This window comes from Anarrhichthys ocellatus, unplaced genomic scaffold (genome assembly GCF_004355925.1).
Source record: "Anarrhichthys ocellatus isolate YVR2014 unplaced genomic scaffold, GSC_Weel_1.0 scaffold2, whole genome shotgun sequence".
Taxonomy (NCBI): domain Eukaryota; kingdom Metazoa; phylum Chordata; class Actinopteri; order Perciformes; family Anarhichadidae; genus Anarrhichthys; species Anarrhichthys ocellatus.
Window position 1 is genome coordinate 7886593 of NW_022280032.1, and position 20620 is coordinate 7907212.

Below are 20620 nucleotides of genomic sequence, written 5' to 3' on the forward strand. Positions count from 1 at the left end.
ACTTACGGAAAAAACAATCTCAACTCATTCAACCGTTGGAGATTCATTTATTTCAAAATCACATCAAAATCATCATCAACAAAAACAGCACGTTACTTCTGTACAAACAAATGTCAGGCACCTCAAACAGATGTCAGTGATGCTGTTCATGGTGCTAAATATGGACGGGTTTAGGAGACAGTTCTCGACTGTTGGGACACAAAACCACACGCCTCTGGCTTTAGCAAAGAGACCACTGTCCTAGTGGAAGTCAAAAATAATAATTAAAACAAACTTCTCCAACACTGTAAGTGCAATAACTTATTGCAATAACACATTATATAAAGTCACAATCAGAAGTAGAAATACTTGATTACTAGATAAAAAGCTGCTTAAAGCCATAAGAAAATTAGAAAGCAAATTCAACCTCGGTAAAAGTCCAGAGCAACTCTTCAGATTAACACAAAACATAATTTTAACATTTCTAGGCAATGTTACTGTAATACTTCAATGGAGGTCCATTATTTGTCAAATAAGCAAAACAAATGTACAAGCAAAAGAACAATATCATTTATATTGTTCACATTCACACAATACGACATTATAACTGGATTTCAATTGCTTCATTTCAGTAGTATCAACATGGACGGAGCTGCAGCGGAGTGGAGCTAGAGGGAAGACCGGCGAGAAGACAAACTCAACTCGACAAAGTAGGAATTCAGTCACGCATGTAGTCGTGCAATAAGTTATTTTGACCACATCTTGTTTTTGTCTTTTGACAATAATGTTTTTGGATTTTTAGTCCTCACACAAAGTCTATATTAATTTAAAATGTCTCTCTTTTATTGAATAGTCATAGCGGTTGACAGGAAAACGACAATCTTTTTTGTCACTGCATGATATGAGGACATATCCTATGAAAAAAGAAAAGCTCTTCATTTCTTTCTACAATTTAACAGAGGAATTGTAAAACTTCAACGATGGATTAACAGAAAATCAATCGACAACTGTATTCATAATCATTTTGAATAATTTTTCAAGCACAAATGGCAAATTATTCTGTCTTTCCAGCCTTTAGCATTGCTGCTTTTCTTTATTTTATGATAGTAAACTGAATATTTTGGGGTTTGGGCTCACTAAACAAATCTTTTGAAGATTTTTTTTTTTCTGGCATTTTATAGACCAAGCAAGTCGTTAGTTGCATTTCTACTCTCAAGCAGGAGGCTGAGATGGGCACTCGTATGTTACAATGATCAATCAGCTACGAGGAGCAGAAACAGACTCTTCTGCCATCATCCTCACCGGAGATATACCGGGATATGTAGCCCAGCGGGCGTCATAGAGAGATCAGCCAAAAGTCTAATGAAGCCTGTCTCTAGCCTCAGCCTGCAGCCCAGCTCTGGTGACAAGCTTATTCCGACGGGGTAACACACAGAGACACTCCTGCAATCACTGGACATATTCACCACATTCCTGCAGCCCAGCTCTAAAGTCATCACATTACCTAGACATTACAGAATGCTCTTTGGGACGATTGGGGCCACTGATTTGGCCGGCAGTTTCTGGCATGTGACGGATTGTGTGAGCGAGCTACAAATCCGAGAGTCACCTTTGCTGAGCCCACGTCTGACGGTGAATTGATTGTTACAGCGTGTGGAACTTTGTGTGCGCTGTGATGTACTACGGTGTTCGCGGGGCAGGACGGCTCACTTTAATGCTAATTAAGTGTGTCTATTCCTGTTGGTTGCTGATTGAAGCTGGCGTGGCTAGTTGGTGTTGAAGGCGGCTGCTGTGCGTAGCCAGGCCTCGTCTGCCAGTGGAGACGGTGTTTCCTGTAACCTGAGGCCTGAGCCTAGCAGGAGAACCTGTGGAGGCAGCCCTGGGGGAGGAAATGACACGTTGGTTTGAAATTGCTGCCAATCCAATGCCTGCCCTCCTCCTAGAATAAATTGGCACAGGCCATGTCTGCTCTCACTCAATTAGACTCTGTTCACTTATTGCATTCAACCTCTGTCCTTCTTTGCAGGGACATAAACTATGCACCGCAAGCTTCGACAAAATGTACGTTTTCTTTTATAACCAGTTATCGTGTTTTAAAGGACAGTTTGCAATGGCAACCGACATAAACGGAAATCTCACTCACTTGTTACTATGTTCTTGAGCTCATGTACAGTATACAATAAGAGAGACAAGTCTAAAGTAACACAAATAAAATGAGTGGAGCAGAATGGGTGGTATAAAAAACAAGCTATGGGAAGTAAATTATGTGAATCAAGCTTACCTCTGTAAATTATATACTGTATGCTAGTGCTGGCTTTGACACTGCATTCCTTTATTCTATGATAGTATTTTGTAAACCATATTTATTATATTGCTTATCTTACTGAAATCATTATCATGAATGATACCCAGTTTATTGAGGACTGAACCCATATTTCAATGCGACCTGAGAGATCAAGGAATCGAGAATGAACGCAACGTCTCAGTAACATCTTCTCCCGAGTCACACCTCTGTATTTCTCTCACTTTCAGCATCTGCTGATTGTCACAGTCACAGTTGTTATCTTGGTTGCGTTGGCCGCTGTAATGGCCTCTGTTATCTCCACAGTCTCTCCCTGTTCATTTGACCTGTGTTATCATTAGTGCTCTCAGGAAAACTCCCTCCTCCCCCACAGATGCTCAGCTCGCTGATGGCTGCTCCAGAGAAGAGGGCCATGAGGGGGCAGGGTGGAACTGGACTGAGACCTCATGTAGCCCAAGAGATGGCTGCACTGTGTTCCTTGGCCTTCATACGCAGCGCAGCTATGCTGGAAGACTTGCGGTCTGGATCAAGGTTAAGATCGTAGCCATTGATTCCCCCGCCCATCCCGGGACCCCCAAAAAGGCTGCCCATGTGTGTCTGTCCCATGTGGCTGCTCCCTGGACTGGGCACGCCCAGGAACTCAGAGATGCCTCCAGGACCGTGAGGATGAGGCGGCATGCAGGAGGAGACGGAGTCACAAGGCACAACGCAACCCGGCACTGGAGAGGCTCCACTGCTGCTCCCGATCCACGAAGGGTTCTGGATCTGGATGACAAAAGCAAGAATTATGAGTTAAAGTGGCTAAATTTATATTTTTGTGCAAGGGGTCGCTTGTAGTGATGCACCCACAGAGAATCATCCCCTGGATCTGCAGCACCCCCATTTACGGAGCATTATAGCAAGTTTCAGCTCATTGTTCAGCTGTCCGGCCCACAACTTCACTGTTCTTCTTCACTCTTACTGCTCTCATAACGTTGATGTTAGCCGCAGCAGGCAGCTGTTTTCAGAAAAAAGCTCTAAAACCCCACTGTACACTACCTGCTCAGCACTAAACAGCAGAGAGACGTAGTAAGCTGCTAGCCGGTGAACTCAGTGGAACATTCAGTAGCTAAAGAGACAGATATTTCCCTCAGAAGTTGGTAGAGACCAAAAATTTTCCTTTACCTGTGCATAGTTCTCAGGCCGAGTTAGTAGAGGCAGCTCGTAAGCAGTAGAGAAGTGTGTCCGGACCTGCTGCATCTGTCCGTAACGCTCCCTCTTCCTCCACTTGGCTCTGCGATTCTGGAACCACACCTGCAAAGAAAACAACCCATCAGGAAAAAACAGACCAGCCACTACCAAACAAAACTTGAATCTATGAGAAAGCTCTCATATATTTCATATCCCGTGCAAACCCAAGAACTTTTTTTTTTTTTTTTTGCAAAAACAAGGCCATCCTCTCCCTAAACTAAACCACATAAAATAAAGATAGTGAAGCAAATAAATTCTGCAGCACATGAAAGTGCAGACCCAGGTTTTAAGACTTGACGTGTCTTTAAAGTGCCGTACACACGGAGCTATTGATGTGAACATTTTGAGTCTCCCCTGGTGCTGCACGAATCAGCTCCTCCCTTTGATACACAGGCGTCTGCCTCCCTTCAGGCTGCCAGCATCGACAGATCCACATCTGGGCCTGTAGCCATTCATAAATCACTCTGGGAGAGGTGTGCTCTCCCCCACATGTCAGCACCGCGGGATACAGTGGGGAATCCCTGTGTATATTCCATGAAACCAAAGTTCAACTTTTGACCAAGAATATGCTTTTCTTTACCCATTTTTGGGATTAATAAGTATTGGATGCTGTATATGAAGTAGGTAGTACTTTCAGTACCTGCTGACAGACCAAGTGCAGGCTAAGCCTACTTCTTTCTAGCTGTGGACGGCACTGGAGGAAAGCAGGACTGAAGGGTGGAAGACAGTTGAGCCAAAAAGTAAAATTTGTATCCTGAGAGAAATTCCCTCAAATATTCTACTGCAGTCTTGGTATAACTTATTTGGTTATTTATGTCTTCTCTGTATACAGGACATCTAGTGTCTGTCTTTCCTCGCAGAAGGATTCCTCCTCTGTTGCTCCTTTTGAGAGTTATTCCTCTTATTTCCATGTTAAAGTTAGATGGGGGAGTTTTTTTATAGACCCAGTTGAGGTTCTGAGTATAGAGAACTTAGATGTTGTATTATTGTTGTACAGATTGTAAATCTTTTTGAGGTAAACTTGCTGTTTCGGCTGGATAAACAAAATTGACTTGACAAGTGTAGATAAAGATGAACATTATTGGATAAAACAGCTCCTAGATATTGATATTGTATAACCACCATGTAGACAATGGAGTCCTTGGCACAAGCCATGTCTTTTGTATGTTTCAACTTATATTGCTTTATAATTGTTGAAATATTAGCTATATGGACACATAAGTAGCCTCCAAACTGCTGTAAGGCCAAACATCTCTGCTGCTCTAGAGCTGCAATGATTTGTAAATAAGTTATCTGTTCAGTTGTAACTATTGCTACGCTTTTTTCTACAATGTTTTCTCACATCTATATGCAAGAGTTTGGAGGAGCAAAGGGGGGTACTGGATGTCTTCTCGTGTTTATTTGTACGTATTTGTTAGTTGTCTGAATCTTATCCTCCCAAGAGGGAAAGGGAAACTTCAAAGAGAAAAGAGAGTGATCCTGCCTTGACACAGGGGTTTGAACTTGGATTGTGGGTTGATTCCCAGACCAATCAGCTTGTGGTTTTCACAGTCCATGACATGCAATTTCCTCCTCAAATCCCCCCTACCATGTCACTCTCTCCCCACTTCTCTGTATTAACTTAAACACAATAGAGTTTGGTGACAAACATGAACAGTGTCGCACAAAGATGTTATCCCATACTGAGTTTTTCTTTCGGGACAGGAGTGGATTTTTATCAAACGAGAGAAGACTAGTTATAAGCTCTGCACCATGCACACAAACCTGTCATTTTTCTGACATCTTGTCAAAGAGAAGACCATACATGGGCTCCTGTGGCACATATAGCTGCTGCCTGTATTTTTGCGAGAATGTGATGTAAAGAAATGTCGTCTGACTCCGACATTCCTTGGGTCAGCTGGCGAGATTAGTGAACAGCTCACCCTGACAAAGTGGTAAACTGATATCTGAGGTTGTGGCTGAACCCCAATGTCAAGGTGAGGGGTTGTTGCCCTTTGAATTATATCATATGTTTGGAGGGGGACTCAGAGTCTATGTTATGCCCCCCCTGATGATTTGGGATCTATTATTGTTTGAGCTTCGTCATGTCTTGCTTTTGGTCTTCTGCGGTTATTTGAGCTCATAACATCACAGGTTTCCAAATATAATCCTCAACACAAAAGGTCCTGATTGGACTGATGAGTGTGAAACTCGCTCATCAGTCTCAAGTTTCTAGAAAGTTGACACACGGTTTGATTGGTCAAAGGTTAAGGGAGCCTCTTATGTATTGCTGTTACATTCAAGTCACAGAGATGAGCATCTGATAAACACACACCAACATTTAAAAAATCATTTAACAACAAAGGCAATCCTCAAAGACTCTTCTAACCACCTGGATGAACGAATGTAAAGATTTTAAACTTGTTTCCCAAGTTGAACCTCTTTTCCTAATCCAAACAAAGATGGTAGCCTTGCTCAATATGTGCAACCTGAACATAAATTAAAACTATTTATTGTATTGGTTTATATTGATCTTTCTTTCCAATATTCTATATTTTCATACAAAATAACGAGCCACTATTTTGTCTGAGCAAAAACATGTAATTTACGACTTCCTGGATTAGAAAATACAGTCACAACTTCTGAAAACCCAAAACTATTTTGTATTGTGTAGCTGAAGGAGTACATTTTCATTCACAACATTATAAGTCTTTTAGGATTCCGGAAATACTTTCAGATCAACGATTAGTGATTTTAAGCTTTCTGAGCTTTTGAAAGATCACCAGGAATTTATCTTGAGGAAAATTGGATGCTTAGCTCTACGACTAGAATGTGAAGGTAATACATGAGAGGCACAAACTGGGGCCAAGGTTAATGTCGGTATTATAATGTTGTACAAGTACATTCAAAGTTCGACTCTCCTTTTAAAATATTAAGTGTTATCAGTTACCGAGCTGTCATTTTAATTGTGATGGATCAAGATAACCCAACTTTACTCCTACTTTTAATCTCTTTGTCTTCCCCCCCGTTAAAGCTCAGCCTCTTCTCTCCCACTCCAGCCCCTCTCTCCCCCCACCGCCGACCCTTCTCTCCTTGTCTTTCTCCTCCCTCCTCCCTTTTAAGTCAGCGAGGGGAAGTGGGGATATTGGAAAGTGAGATGGGAGAATGTTCAAACTGGAGCTTGTTTTCATTTCATGTTTAATTTCCTGACGCCTAAGCCCTTGGCTTTCCGCAGTTAACCACTCTGACCTATTGGAGGCGTGCAGACGAGAGCAGTGGACACATACTCAGAAAACACATGCATTTACATACCATGATATGCAAAATTCAAAGTCAGTCATAAACCAATGTGATCTTTTAACCTGGACACTCACACACTTACTGGAGCCTTTTATAAACAAGAAAACAATGTATGAGCACATATGTATATATGCCCCTTGCCTTGGTTTTTGGGGACTGAGTGTGTCATGTTTCACAGAGGGTTCGCTCTAGCTCTGCCTTTGAACAGCAGAAGGAATGAGACCCAAGCCAAATAGTTTGGCAGGGAGATCATTCGGGGAACATTATGAAGTCAGATGTGTCCTTTGCGGTGCCGCGTCCCTTAATCCCCAACTTCTAAGTTTGTTCGAAAGGAAAGCTGGTGGTGCTTTTGCACAAGCCGAATGTCAATTAATACAATTTTTTTTTTTTATTATTTCTCATAATGATCAACGGTGACCCATTTTATATATGGAGCCCAAAAGGATGGTATTTGCCAACTGCATACACTTCTCTTCTTTATTTTATCTAGCAGACATCTGCAAGGAAGGTGGCTCAGAGCTCTTGGTGCTCAAAGTGCTTGGCGGTGATACAGTAATTGCTAAAGACGTTGACAGCAAAAGGCAGCTTACAGAGCCATTAAAGAGCTTTATTTATGCTCCAGAGCCAGCAGGCAGGGAGAGAGGGAGGGCAGAGTGCATAACTCCAAAAGCAGGCTTTGAAGTCCAGCCGTCTCACCTCATCTCTGTCATCCAGGACCACTGCGATTGATAGACTGCCTCAGCAGTCACTCACACAGCCTCCCTCTCCATAAAAAGTAGGCAGTGTGGTGAAGTTCAAGTCTGAGGTTGAGAGCTAATTGTACTAAATAAACTAGTGGCAGCAGAAGTCACAGATGTGATTATGGAAAACTGCAGCCCGACTTTATGAAGACGTTCATCATCAAACAGTGGATGAAACTGTAGGACCTTGACATTGGCATTTTGGGAGAAAACATCTGTACTCCGGATTTCAATGGCTGTTGTTTCGGAGATGAAAAGGATTCTCCGATCAGTTGCCAAGCTTCAAGTGCCCCTTGGTATTCAACAATTGGATATCCCTGGACTTTGTCTTGATAGACCTTCAGATGAAATTGTGGGGTTTAGTCTTGATTGCGTACATATTTAGGGTCTGATTTTAGAAGTATGGGTCAAACCTCACAGTGACTCAACAGTCTGCTGTGTGGCTGTCAGATGAGGAAGTTAATTATATTCATCTGGGGAATAGATGGCTCTGTGTGAACGCAACATGAATGTACTTATTTTACTGTACCACCGCAAGGACCAGGCCAGGTTCTCTGTCCCTGACTATGTCTCGGACCACGCATGGAAATTGAAACTGGCATCTCAAAGTATATCCTTGCTAAACAGCTTTGATGACTTCTTTTTCTCTCCATGTGTTTTTCCTCCAGGCCTCAAGAGTTGTGCGGTGAAGTAGTTTGAACATGGTAGTGCTGGGGAGAAACCCTTGGCCTCTGACCCTTCTGCAGAGTTTGCAGCATGTAAGAGCAGAGTATTCCCTTAGTCCCACCCATCCCACTCTGATCTAAAACTGGCAGGCAGAAAGAGAGATGAGGAACAATAGGCCTCGCTGTCTGCTGCTCCGAACAATCTTTGTCAACATGCCAGTCTTAACTCTCCCAGCCCTCTCTGTCTTTTCCCGGAGTGATTATTAGCACGCAAACAATAACGACTGCAGTCATACAACACAACTCATTGGGCTGTTCTACCAAAAAGGAATGACAGCATATGTTATTTCAGCAAGTGTCCCAAAACGCAGTATGTTTATGATGAAAAGTGACAAAGCCTTTAAGTTGCTGCAGTAATTTTGGTTACAGCAGTACTGATATTGGTCCAACACTGACTCAAATAGCTGACCACGGGCCAATCTGGTATTGGATATACCATTATGTTATTAAATAACAGTTCAGTATTATGTTGCCTCCACATAAAAGTATGATCCCAGTTTCTTCCACACAGTGAAACATACAGCTTATTATTAAACACTGGTATCGGATCGGTACTTGGTAGCAGCCGATACTCAAAGCCCAGGTACCTGTATCTGGACTGAAAAAGTTGGATTGGTACATCTCTAATTTTGATGGAAGCAAAGGAGGAAATCAGATGATTATAGAGTAAATATGGGGTCGGGTTGGATAGACTTTAACATAGGAAACCGCTGTTTGTTTTCCGTTTCAATCCAGCAGTCAGGTTTTTTTGTTTTGTTTGTTGCATGATCATGATCAACCAAGTGTTTGTGCTTAAATCTAACTAAAACTTGATCAGAGGGTCGTTTATGTAATGGTTTAAGTAGACAAATTACATATTTTGTTGTTCAATTTATAGGACTTGTTAGCTCATGTCAATGCAGAAGCAAATTTTTCTTATGTAACCTGCCGTTAATCCCCCGTCCTCACCTGTACACGAGCCTCCGTCAGGTCCGTCCTCAGTGCCAGCTGCTCCCGGGCATAAACATCTGGGTAGTGTGTCTTCTGGAAAACCTTTTCCAGCTCTTCCAGCTGGTAGCTGGTGAACGTGGTGCGATTGCGTCTCTTCTTGCCTTTGTTGCTCTCGGCCTCACTTTTGTCCAGAGGGCTGGAAAAGTCAGAGCCGGGCCGCTCGCTAAGGCCCTTCTCGCCAGGCGCCTTTAGGTTCAGGTAGCTGCCTTCCATCCCGGGAGCGTCGACGCCCGGGGGTAACTCGGACTCTGTCAGGCCGCTGTTGTCTTTTCCTGTAAGTATGTATGAGACACAAGAAGTGTGAAAGGTCACAATCAATTGTATTTTGAAGGTTTGAAAAATGTCTCAGCTCGGCCTTAAGTCTTCAAATTTTGAACAGAAAGCATTACAAATTGAAGGTGTGGAGGTTGAATTAAAGACGCTAACCATTTGCATTATGGGAAATGCAGGATCCAGGGTTTTTGGTACATTATAATCGGAACATCTCAGCCTCTGCTGCATACATTTTTACCAATATATCTCTTTCCAATGTTATGCAAGTACAACACTAAATCACTGGAGAGACCCTTGAAGGCTGTGATGTGGTTTAACGGTCCTTCTCAAAAACCTCATGAAACCTACTTATTAAAGTTTAGACGTTACACTGTGGTTCAAATAAAAAACATTTGAGCAATTTTGGTTTCGGTTGAAGTGTGCCGTTCTTAAGATTTTCATATGAAGCATGAAAAATCTAAATAACTTTCACAGTTTGTGTGGCTTCACATGTAACACAAATCATATTCTTACCGTATCGTATGATTTTCAAGCAAGCTATTACAACCACATGTCAATAATAGTCCTATAATTATAGTTACTACTCTATAATTGGAATATTCAGCAGAGCAATACTTTCTTAAAAATGTGGCTGAAAAGTCAGGGAGTGTGTCTGCTCATCATCACGTTTCAACACCCACATTAAATGACATTTACTTCAAGCTTACGTCATCGCTGTAATGTTTTATTTTAAGGTTCAAAGGCCTTGTCTGTTTGCAACTAGAGAAGAAACGTCTTTCTCTGTTTGAAAGCTATGTCACTACACATTGGCGTGACCTGCGACACAAACCTTGAAGCCCTTTCCCTCACATCTCTCAATCACGCCACCTGAAACCCAAGCCACTTAAAACCTGCTCCCTCTCGGGCCTTGTGTACGACCACGCTGGCCCCCGCTGGCTTGCCCCCGAGATGTAAACAACATTGTGTTTGTCACCTTCAATTTTGTGAGCGTCCATTTTGTGACAGACCACGCTCTGTTCCTGTCAGCGCTTGCTAGCTTTTTTGTTTCCTTTCAGGAGATGAAGAAAGCTGTCCCTTCTCCTTCAATAAACAAACAGCTGTGTGAATAAATAAGCTGAAGGGCTCTGGTTGCAGTCCAGTGAGAACAGTGTGCTCTGTCAGCCACTCTGTTTGCCTTTCCTGTGACTGGGCATGGTGAGCGCCCTGTCCTAACTGTATTAGTCTGAAACCAGCACATAATGGTCTCTTCCACATAAACAAAGTATTGTGCAACACCAGCATTACTATTTTTTACATTTGTCTCTGAGTTAAATCAAGCTTAGGAGATTAACTTTAGCATTTCTTTCTTTGTCCATTTGCATTTTTGTTATGGGCAATGTCAATAATGGCCTCCTGTCATCCTCAGAAACCCAGTGCAACGAGGGAAGGAGAGTTGACACCTCGTGGCACTGGTGACTGTCTGAGCCAAGTTTTTTAGTGGTTAGTTGGATGACTGAATAGTTTTAGAGTGATGAAGCTAGGCGGTGGCTGTCTGTAACATGCATATTTATTTTCATGGATTAGCACGCCTTTGGCTAGCATGTCCCACAATGAGATGTCAATAGTCATCCTCTCGATATTGCAGCAGCCCTCCCCTGCTCGCTGGCTCAGACTTGCCCCGACAGAGACGCTAATGGAACAACACAGCTCGCCCAGCTGGAGTTCATGACCTCATATCTCTGTGGCCCACCTGTCAGACCCTCTTACAGTCTTCACGCAGGCAGATGTTCTGACATCACCTACCCCTGCACTGGCCTCTAATGCTAAAGCAATGTGCAATATTTTCTTTCTGCCCCTGGGCAGCAGCATGGCTGCAATGTTAAGAAGTAAGACAGGTCAACTCCAGGTTCCTATTTTGCATTTGCATCTGTGAGAGAGAAAATGCCCCTGAGCAAGGCATGTATCCTGTAAGGCAAAGGGTGCAGCTGGGGGATGGGAAGATGGTGGGGTAGTCGGTAGTCTTATACAGCTCTACATATATCGACTACGTTTACTCTGGAATAGCACTAATAAGAACATTTAATAAAATAGATTGACAGTTTGGGAATTACACTTATTTGTATTGTTACTGAGAGTAAGATGAAAAGAATAATACCACTTTCATGTCTGAATACGCGGCTACCTTGAGCAGCTGGTTGGCTAAATTTAGCATAAAGAGCTGACAATTCGTTATTTCTTAGGGCTCATATGGGAATTGTTCACAACATCTCCCTCTGTAAAATGGCAATTTGTTGTTTTTGCACTTCTGTTGTTATACAGATTAAACCAATAAACGGTGAATTAATTAGTGACCTTTAGAGTTGCTGGTAGTCTGATTTTGTTACCTTTACACAGAGACAAGCCAGCTGTTTGGGCCTATTTTCAGCAAAGCCAAGTGGCTAGTGGCGGTAGCTTCAACTGTAACCGCCGTATGAGAGCATTGCAGAGCGACATTCGTGAGCTAATCAGTGGGACAAGCTAACATGTGGCTATGCCAACAAAGCAAGTAGAAGCTCAGATTACAACACACACAAAGCATGACTTTCTTCTATTCTTTGCTCAGGTAGATCTCACTTAACTATATCTTTACATTACACATAGTTGTTTGCTGCTATATTAATGCTCTGAATATCGTGTAGAGAACCGTTTTCAGCCTTATACAGACTTATTTCACCACAATGAGCTCTAGAATCTGCTCTCATTAAAATCTTTCTCTGTCTGGTACTCGTATTTCTCTGTTCTCTGTCACGCTAACAACACAGAGTCCTTTGCCACAAACATCTTCTAGTATTCCCGCATGCTGAGCTGTGTGTTTCTGCACACTGTTCTGGAGAACACAGCCATCACACACTTTCTTTTGCGAGCCAAGATTCCACCGCGTTGACTCCAGATTTGTTTTGGCATTCAGAGGAATGTGTTTTTGACTGTTCCCATTTCAGTATTGATCAACGTGTATGTAAATGCACTAATGTCACCGGCTGATCCCGCAATTTGCCATTTACTCTGTGACAAGCTGCAGACCTCTTCAGTTAGCCGAGGTCAGATGTTTACTAGGGTCAGCAATTTAATCACTGCTGAAAACAGAGAGAAAACATCAAAGTGTAATTTAACTGGTTGTAAAGCAACAGGGCACCCTCTCAGTTTTTATGGAATGGGATAGGGAGGGTCAAGTGAAGCCAAATAAAAGAAACACTATAAATTAGTAACCTGGGGAAGGGTTAATGACCAAACACTAAATAGGGAAGGGAATGCTTTTAAACCGAGCACTCAAAGTTGTTCTTTCAAAACACTCAAAGCTAACAGCAGTCTGCCACAATGGCGCTCCCCTCATCACACCTTATATGGACCAAATAAAGTCAAATATTTCACTGCCTTTGGTGGCTATTAATTGTTCATTCATTGCTGGTTCGCAGACATCCTTTGGGCTGGATTATTTTTCCCGCAGCACAGTCTAAGACCTGATGTTGACTGTTGTTTCCTCGGTGGAAGGGAGGCTCCCAGATGTTCCTGAGGAGAGATCTATGCCAGCGGCTCATGCAGGAATGCAGATTCCCTGAGAAACTTAAAAGTATTTCTGTTCAGCCTCAGCTCCTGATAAATTGACACAATCATGACCTCACTACTGTCATAATACCTTGGGCCGTGGCTGTCACTGTCTCATATCAAAGAGCTCAAAAATAGTATGCTTTTTTTTTAATGCAGGACATATTGTTGACAGTTTACATGTTTTCTTCTTAAGGGAAAAAACTTGTGGAGCATATTGATAAAATAGTATTTTGGTAAAGCATTTCATTTTAAAAGGAGAGTTTTGAAGTATTTGCAACTAAATGCATTTGACGCAAGTTAAAGGTACATACAGTGGTTACGGAAAGTATTCAGACCCCTTTAAATTTTTCACTCTTTGTTTCATTGCAGCCATTTGCTAAAATCAAAAAAGTTCATTTTATTTCTCATTAATGTACACTCAGCACCCCATCTTGACAGAAAAAAACAGAAATGTAGAAATGTTTGCAAATTTATTAAAAAAGAAAAACTGAAATATCACATGGTCATAAGTATTCAGACCCTTTGCTCAGTATTGAGTAGAAGCACCCTTTTGAGCTAGTACAGCCATGAGTCTTCTTGGGAATGATGCAACAACCTTTTCACACCTGGATTTGGGGATCCTCTGCCATTCTTCCTTGCAGATCCTCTCCAGTTCCGTCAGGTTGGATGGTGAACGTTGGTGGACAGCCATTTTCAGGTCTCTCCAGAGATGCTCAATTGGGTTTAGGTCAGGGCTCTGGCTGGGCCAGTCAAGAATGGTCACAGAGTTGTTCCGAAGCCACTCCTTTGTTATTTTAGCTGTGTGCTTAGGGTCATTGTCTTGTTGGAAGGTGAACCTTTGGACCAGTCTGAGGTCCAGAACACTCTGGAAGAGGTTTTCTTCCAGGATATCTCTGTACTTGGCCGCATTCATCTTTCCTTCAATTGCAACCAGTCGTCCTGTCCCTGCAGCTGAAAAACACCCCCATAGCATGATGCTGCCAGCACCATGTTTCACTGTTGTATTGTATTGTATTGGGCAGGTGATGAGCAGTGCCTGGTTTTCTCCACACATACCGCTTAGAATTAACGCCAAAAAGTTCAATCTTGGTCTCATCAGACCAGAGAATCTTATTTCTCATAGTCTGGGAGTCCTTCATGTGTTTTTTGGCAAACTCTATGCGGGCTTTCATATGTCTTGCACTGAGGAGAGGCTTCCGTCGGGCCACTCTGCCATAAAGCCCCGACTAGTGGAGGGCTGCAGTGATAGTTGACTTTGTGGAACTTTCTCCCATCTCCCTACTGCATCTCTGGAGCTCAGCCACAGTGATCTTTGGGTTCTTCTTTACCTCTCTCACCAAGGCTCTTCTTCCACGATTGCTCAGTTTGGCTGGACAGCCAGGTCTAGGAAGAGTTCTGGTCGTCCCAAACTTCTTCCATTTAAGGATTATGGGGGCCACTGTGCTCTTAGGAACCTTGAGTGCCTTGAGTGTCACAGCAAAGGGTCTGAATACTTATGACCATGTGATATTTCAGTTTTTCTTTTTTAATAAATTTGCAAAAATTTCTACATTTCTGTTTTTTTCTGTCAAGATGGGGTGCTGAGTGTACATTAATGAGAAATAAAATTAACTTTTTTGATTTTAGCAAATGGCTGCAATGAAACAGAGTGAAAAATTTAAAGGGGTCTGAATACTTTCCGTACCCACTGTACCTAATGTCATATATCAATGTAAACAGTCCATAGTGAAACTTTTAAACTCTCAAGTTCAAGATTAAATCATTTGTCAGGCATGTCTTTTTAATGCTGTGATTGTGTTTTGTATCATCAATACTATATGTAGGTTTAGGTTGGGTGATAAACATGAACTAAAAATAGGACAAGGAATTGAAATCAAAGGGGATTGTAGATTATCAATCATCAATGATCTGTTAGCCTCTCCTTCTTTTCCAGTCTTGAATTCATTCCACAATCTCATTTTATACTTTCTAGATCATTTCAAAATCCTGTTTTTAGGTATTTTTGCCTCTTTGGAATCATAGAGGAGCTAAAGAAATTTTTTTGTGCAGATATATATATATATATATATATATATCAAACAAGCAAAATGAGCTGTATCTCACTACTGAAAGCAAGCTGAGAAATAGAAAAATGACTTTTGTTAATCATGGGCCCATAGTGATCATCATACTCTTGTGCTGCCCAGTAGTTTCCATCATTAGTCTGTCACAGTTGGCTTTCTTTACTATTTTTTTTGTGACGTGTCAGGCAAGAAGCTTGCATCCCTTTCTTGACCATAGCACTGTTTGGCCAAATGTTTGCATGATTCAAGAACGTACAGAGGTTAGATTTAGTCCATTGATGAGAATCAAGGAAGTCAAAGTAAAGACTCAGCGACAGCCTCAACACAAAAGGCACAGAGCAAAATGTGCACCAGCTGGTTAAGAATTCCAAAGCATCTCTTTAATCTCGCCTGCATGCAATTCCCAGGTAGGCTGTGTGGAGTTATCTTCCCCTGCAGGAGAGGTGGATGGAAGTAAAGAGCAAGCCATGCTGAGTAACAGCATAAGCATATTTAAAAAGACTTTGAGAAAAAGTAACGCGTCATGAAACACAATTGTCCTCAGAGTTGAATGTCTTTTCATTTAATGGCGGGCAGATTGCTGCTGCTTCACATATTACATTTTAACAAGCCAGGACTTCGTGGTTTCAAGCATTCTCATTACATATTCAAATTTATTCTGGTTCACAGACAAAAGGCGGCACGATCACAGGTGTCATTCATGCTTATTGTTAACATCGACACAATGTGTTAGTCATCAGCACATGCATATCCTATGACATCACTTCCCAGCGCCTTCTACCAGAGTACTATATTGTGACAGGAGGCTTTTAAAATGCTGCCAGGACTTTTTTGGGGTCTTGTTTTGTATTTCATGCGCAGAGAAAAATGTTTTACATATCACAGGATGCTTCGATATCCCGCTAAAGGGAGAATGGGGTTTGTTTGAAAGGACAGAGTGATCAAGCTGTATGTTATAAATGTTTTCATTAGATTTAAACCATTATTTTGTTAAAGCACAAAGAGGACGAGGCACAAACTGCCTTTAGTGAGTAGTGTTCCCACAAACACATTGTACATCAGCACTTCAGAAGTCAACCACAGTATCAACTACAGGCCTACAAACACAATGACTTTCAGTTTTAGCCTTCGCACCACTTACATTCTCTCAAATGTATAAAGAAAGTGTGAATATGTTTCATCAAAAGTTCATGTTGCAGCAAGTAATCTCTATCGAAGATAAAAACTGAAAATGAATAACAATTATGAAGCAGAGGACTTGTATATGCAAAGCGTCTCAAAGCCATAGAGTCAGGTAAAATACGTGCATGTAAACATTCCCACACGTTTGTGAAACCCTCTCATTCCTCCCGAGTCCCTCAAATCATTACCCAATATCAATGTCCATTTCTGACTCGTTGCTTATTTATACAAGGTGTTGTTGACACAGGGTTATGTAAGCCAGTCCCATTTTGTCATCTCAGGCACTCTCTGAAGCTTTGGAGATCTGATGTTTGGGGAGTATGAATAATAACTATAGGAGCCAGTAATGCACATCTGCCTTAGATTAATGCGGACCTCTCCTGCAGTGCTGACCTGCATTCCTCAGCACTCGATCAGCTCCAAGGGTTTTATTTCATTCATCGCTGTGTGAGCAGGTAGACGGCTCCATCCCTGCTCTCGCTGTGGGACAGTCTCACTGATTAACATGCACACAAGGAAACAAACCCGCCAACCTGAGCCACTACTGTGCAGAAATATGTTCATTCACTCCTCCAAAGACAATCTTGTATTGTTACAAACACTATCCAGTGCTTTTAGAAATTCATAGTAGAAATGTTCGACATCTAAATTTATAATTTTATAATTGCTTTCCAGCTCTTAAATGTTAATGTTGTTTACAGTTGAATGATATACTGTGGCATTTTAAAGAAATATTCTGGAAAAAAGTTTGGAAGCCTTCTCAATTAAAAGAGGGAAAATGAGGTGTGAACATCTTGCAGCATATATGCCAAAAATATTTCCCATTATCTTTTATCTTTTAACAGAATTAACTAAATAAATCCACATGTTTATTTTTTCTTCTGTCATCAAATTTAAATATCAACATATTAAATATATAGCATATGTCTACACATTTCTTTCCTCATTTTTTGTACAGACAAAATATTGGGTTGCTGTGTAAGCAGTATTACAGTTGCCACATTGAAAAGTTCCTTTGGGTATGAGATGACTTTTGTCATCGTGATGGAGATAAAGCGTCAGCATTGAGCGATATATCTTCCATTGAGGACCACACAAAACAGCAAAAGCCTGTTGACGCCTGAGGCTTTGGCAGGAGCCCAAATCATCCTCCCCAGAGCCACAATGCATTCATCTGGCTGCAACATTTTCAATGATAATATTGCAGAGCTCTCCTCGAGGGAGGCATGCATGTTGCATTTAATGAGGGTGTTTAAATGGTTCTGTCAATGCACTTGCCAAATCAATTCACTTCAGTGTAGGGGGATCCAACCTGTGTGGACACATTGCTCCCAAACTCCAGAAAAAAAAAGTGACAGTTCAGCAACTTGTTGTTTCTCAGGAAAACAGATTACTTACACTTTGAGGATGCATTTTGGCAATGTGTTGGCTATGCACAAAAAAAGAAGTAGGCCTTAATGAGTGGAAAGTGCAGTTCCATTGTATTTGTTACACCTAATGCTTCAATGTACATATGTGAACAATTAGCATTTAGTGTATTTAATAGTGTTTGGCATGTTCAGCCCCAGTTTATTTATTTTAGTGACTGAATTATTTTTCCAGCAGGAATTGTCGATTAAAATGTCTATTTATAGGTTATTTCAGCCACGATAATAACAGATGTTTTGTTCTGTATTATCATGATAAACATCTGGACCTGAAATATATGTATACGTCGATACACTGATAACTTCAAAAAATATATAATTAGTATAGTTTTTCAGGGATATAATACAGTGTATAAACACCTTAACATTATACGAGTTCATTTTTACACGTTACATTCTTTTTTTTTTTTAGGCTGTCGGTCCTCTCGTGTGGTCCTGGTGTCACACAGAGTCCACTTCTGCACATTAACAGTGTTCCGTCTTTTTATTTTAAGCCTCCGCGTCTCATAAAAGAGACAGTAAAATGGATTGTTTTCTTTAAATGGTAAATTTGTAGTGCAACGAATTGTCGGAAGACCCTGTAAAGCGTTTAAGCTTTTGTTTAAAATGAATGCTGTTTGTCAGGACGTCCAGACAGTCTCTAAATGTGTCACTGACTGTTGTACAAATTGTGAGGTCTTTGCCTGTAACTACTCCATTGAATAAATGTACAAATATGTTTTATCATCAAATAATCACTCGTGCTAAAAATAAAACAATGCTATGAACATAATACACTATGTTAAATAGTGCAGTTGAAATATTTAGTTTCTTCATTTTTACTATATATGTCCTCGATTCTCAGTTTGGGCGTGCTTGCTTATGCGCGCGTGCCTCATGCCTACATGGCTTCATATTTGAATATGAAAATAATTCATGACGTTTCTACGTTTCAGGGATGACGTGAGTTTTACTGTCCAGACAATAATAGACAGTGAGATCAGTAAAATGCTGCGGTTTCAGGATCAACTTATAAACTATATGTGGATGGAAACGTCCAATAAGCGTACACACAAATGTGCAAACATCCTTTCAAACATAAGTTTTCCATAACTGCTTTACCTCTCTGCCTTAGCACACATCTCCTATAAAGGAAACCAATTTCTCTATTTAATTATAGCTCAGCTTGCAAAATCTGACTCTCCCTCGAATATATTTCAAATAATCAATGATTCAATTTAGTTCTCCTTTATATCAACTTGTTTCACGCAAATGTTATCGGTTTTCTAAGGGTTTTAATGCAACTAAGGTATTCTGTTCCCTATACACACAGAGTTTACTTTTCTTTTCATCGCTCCCAGTTTCCCACAATAGTTTGATAGGAAACAGCATTGTTAAATTCAATATGCATTTAATTTAGAAACGTACACAGTTGTGTTCAGTTAAAATATGTATATATGATTGATGGGTGTCTCTGTGGGTTTACCCTCTCCTCCTCTCTGCTCGTCGCTCACACTTTCTACTGACTTTCAGATTCTGTGTTACTCACGACAGTACATTTTCATTATTGCTTGCAAACCTCCCCGTTTGTCATGCATTGTCGTTGAATTCAATGCCGAATCGAATGTCTCATAGTTCGCACTGTGTGCCCCTCTCATGTGCACTCACCATAGCAGGGAATCAGCGTCCCGTTGTGTCCGCTGTCCGGGTGCAGCTTGCTGCCTTCGGGTGGAGTTTTGCAGGTCGGTCGCTGCATGAAGAGCTGGTATTTGTTGAAGGTGCTGTCCTCAGCGCCATCCAACGACTGGCACTCCGGCTGGAAAGGACTCCGGGACTTCTCTCCATAAGCCTGTACTTTACCCGGAATGAACGTGGGGCTGTATTTGGGTTCAGTGGTCGGGAAAGTCCTGAACGGGTTCGCCTGGTGATCCCTACCTTGCGCAGTAGACGTGTTATAATATGAATCCATCGATGTCATATCGCAGTATGAGACGCACGCTGCGTTCATACCTAAAAAAGTTATATTAAAAAAAAATCCACACGGTTCTTCTTTCCCTCCCGTTCTCTAGACAGCAGATATTCTCCCCCAAATTATCATGCACTGACAAACTCACTATGACGCGCTCATGCGAACACACTCTCACGCTGCCGCATCTGGGACTGGTTACAAAATGAATCAGATGTTTTCCAGAGACTGCAGACTGAACAAATGCTAAAAGCCCCCTGAAGGTTTGTCGGGGTAAAGAGAAATGCCTTGCTCAAACTGATGCCGCCTCAGTAGCTATAGTGTATCTGACACACACTCAATCACCCACACACATAAACACACTCCACACACACACGCAGCACTCCGACCTTCAGGCTCCACACACATCTGAAGTATAGGCCAACACCGAGCTCCAGCCCGCCCTATTATGCAGCCTGTCGAAATGGGAGGTCAAGCTCAGAAGGGGGGAAAGCTTTTTTGGGAAACACGCGGGAGACACAACACATGACATTAATGTAATTAGAGGATGAATATAACGTCTTTGATTCCTGCTGCTATATGACTGAGAACCCAAACCTTTGGCTTTAATTTCTTTATATCAATCTTAAAGGCATTTAAAGTGTTGTTTCCATCTATGGAGCCACACGTTGTTATTGGCATGTGTGTGTAAGGAAAATCTAATTTATGTTTTCTTTGCCTCTTGCATGCAGAAAGAGGACCTCGAGAATTCATTGTAATTAAAAGGATCAAGCTGGGATTTTGGACCAAAAAAAGAGCTTACATTAAACCGATGATGAGCTTAAAAATGTAATAAATATTTTCTTATGCTATTTGTTTTAGAGACCCACATTAAACCAAACGATTACCAGTCAAAGTCTGTCATTGCGGATATATCCACTT

At 41.4% G+C, this 20620-nt stretch overlaps 1 protein-coding gene across 1 annotated transcript; it reads right to left on the reverse strand.

Annotated features, from left to right (window-relative positions):
* Positions 1-1096: 1096 nt before the first annotated feature.
* Positions 1097-20025, reverse strand: LOC116388565 (homeobox protein aristaless-like 4). Its single transcript, XM_031856563.1, has 4 exons — positions 19402-20025; positions 9204-9517; positions 3446-3574; positions 1097-3046 (listed from the first exon to the last, which is right to left on the reverse strand). The coding sequence occupies exons 1-4, from the start codon at positions 19739-19741 to the stop codon at positions 2726-2728; spliced, it is 1104 nt and encodes a 367-aa protein (XP_031712423.1). The 5' UTR covers positions 19742-20025; the 3' UTR covers positions 1097-2725.
* Between the last annotated feature and the right edge of the window lie 595 nt (positions 20026-20620).

Bases quoted from the DNA above. Each gene is read 5' to 3' on its own strand.
- LOC116388565 (XM_031856563.1), bottom strand. From the start codon at position 19,741: ATGAACGCAGCGTGCGTCTCATACTGCGATATGACATCGATGGATTCA. The intron at 9,518-19,401 runs GTGAGTGCACAT...ACATACTTACAG, and splicing joins GACGCTGATTCCCTGCTATG to GAAAAGACAACAGCGGCCTG. The intron at 3,575-9,203 runs GTGAGGACGGGG...TTTTCTTTGCAG, and splicing joins TGACGGAGGCTCGTGTACAG to GTGTGGTTCCAGAATCGCAG.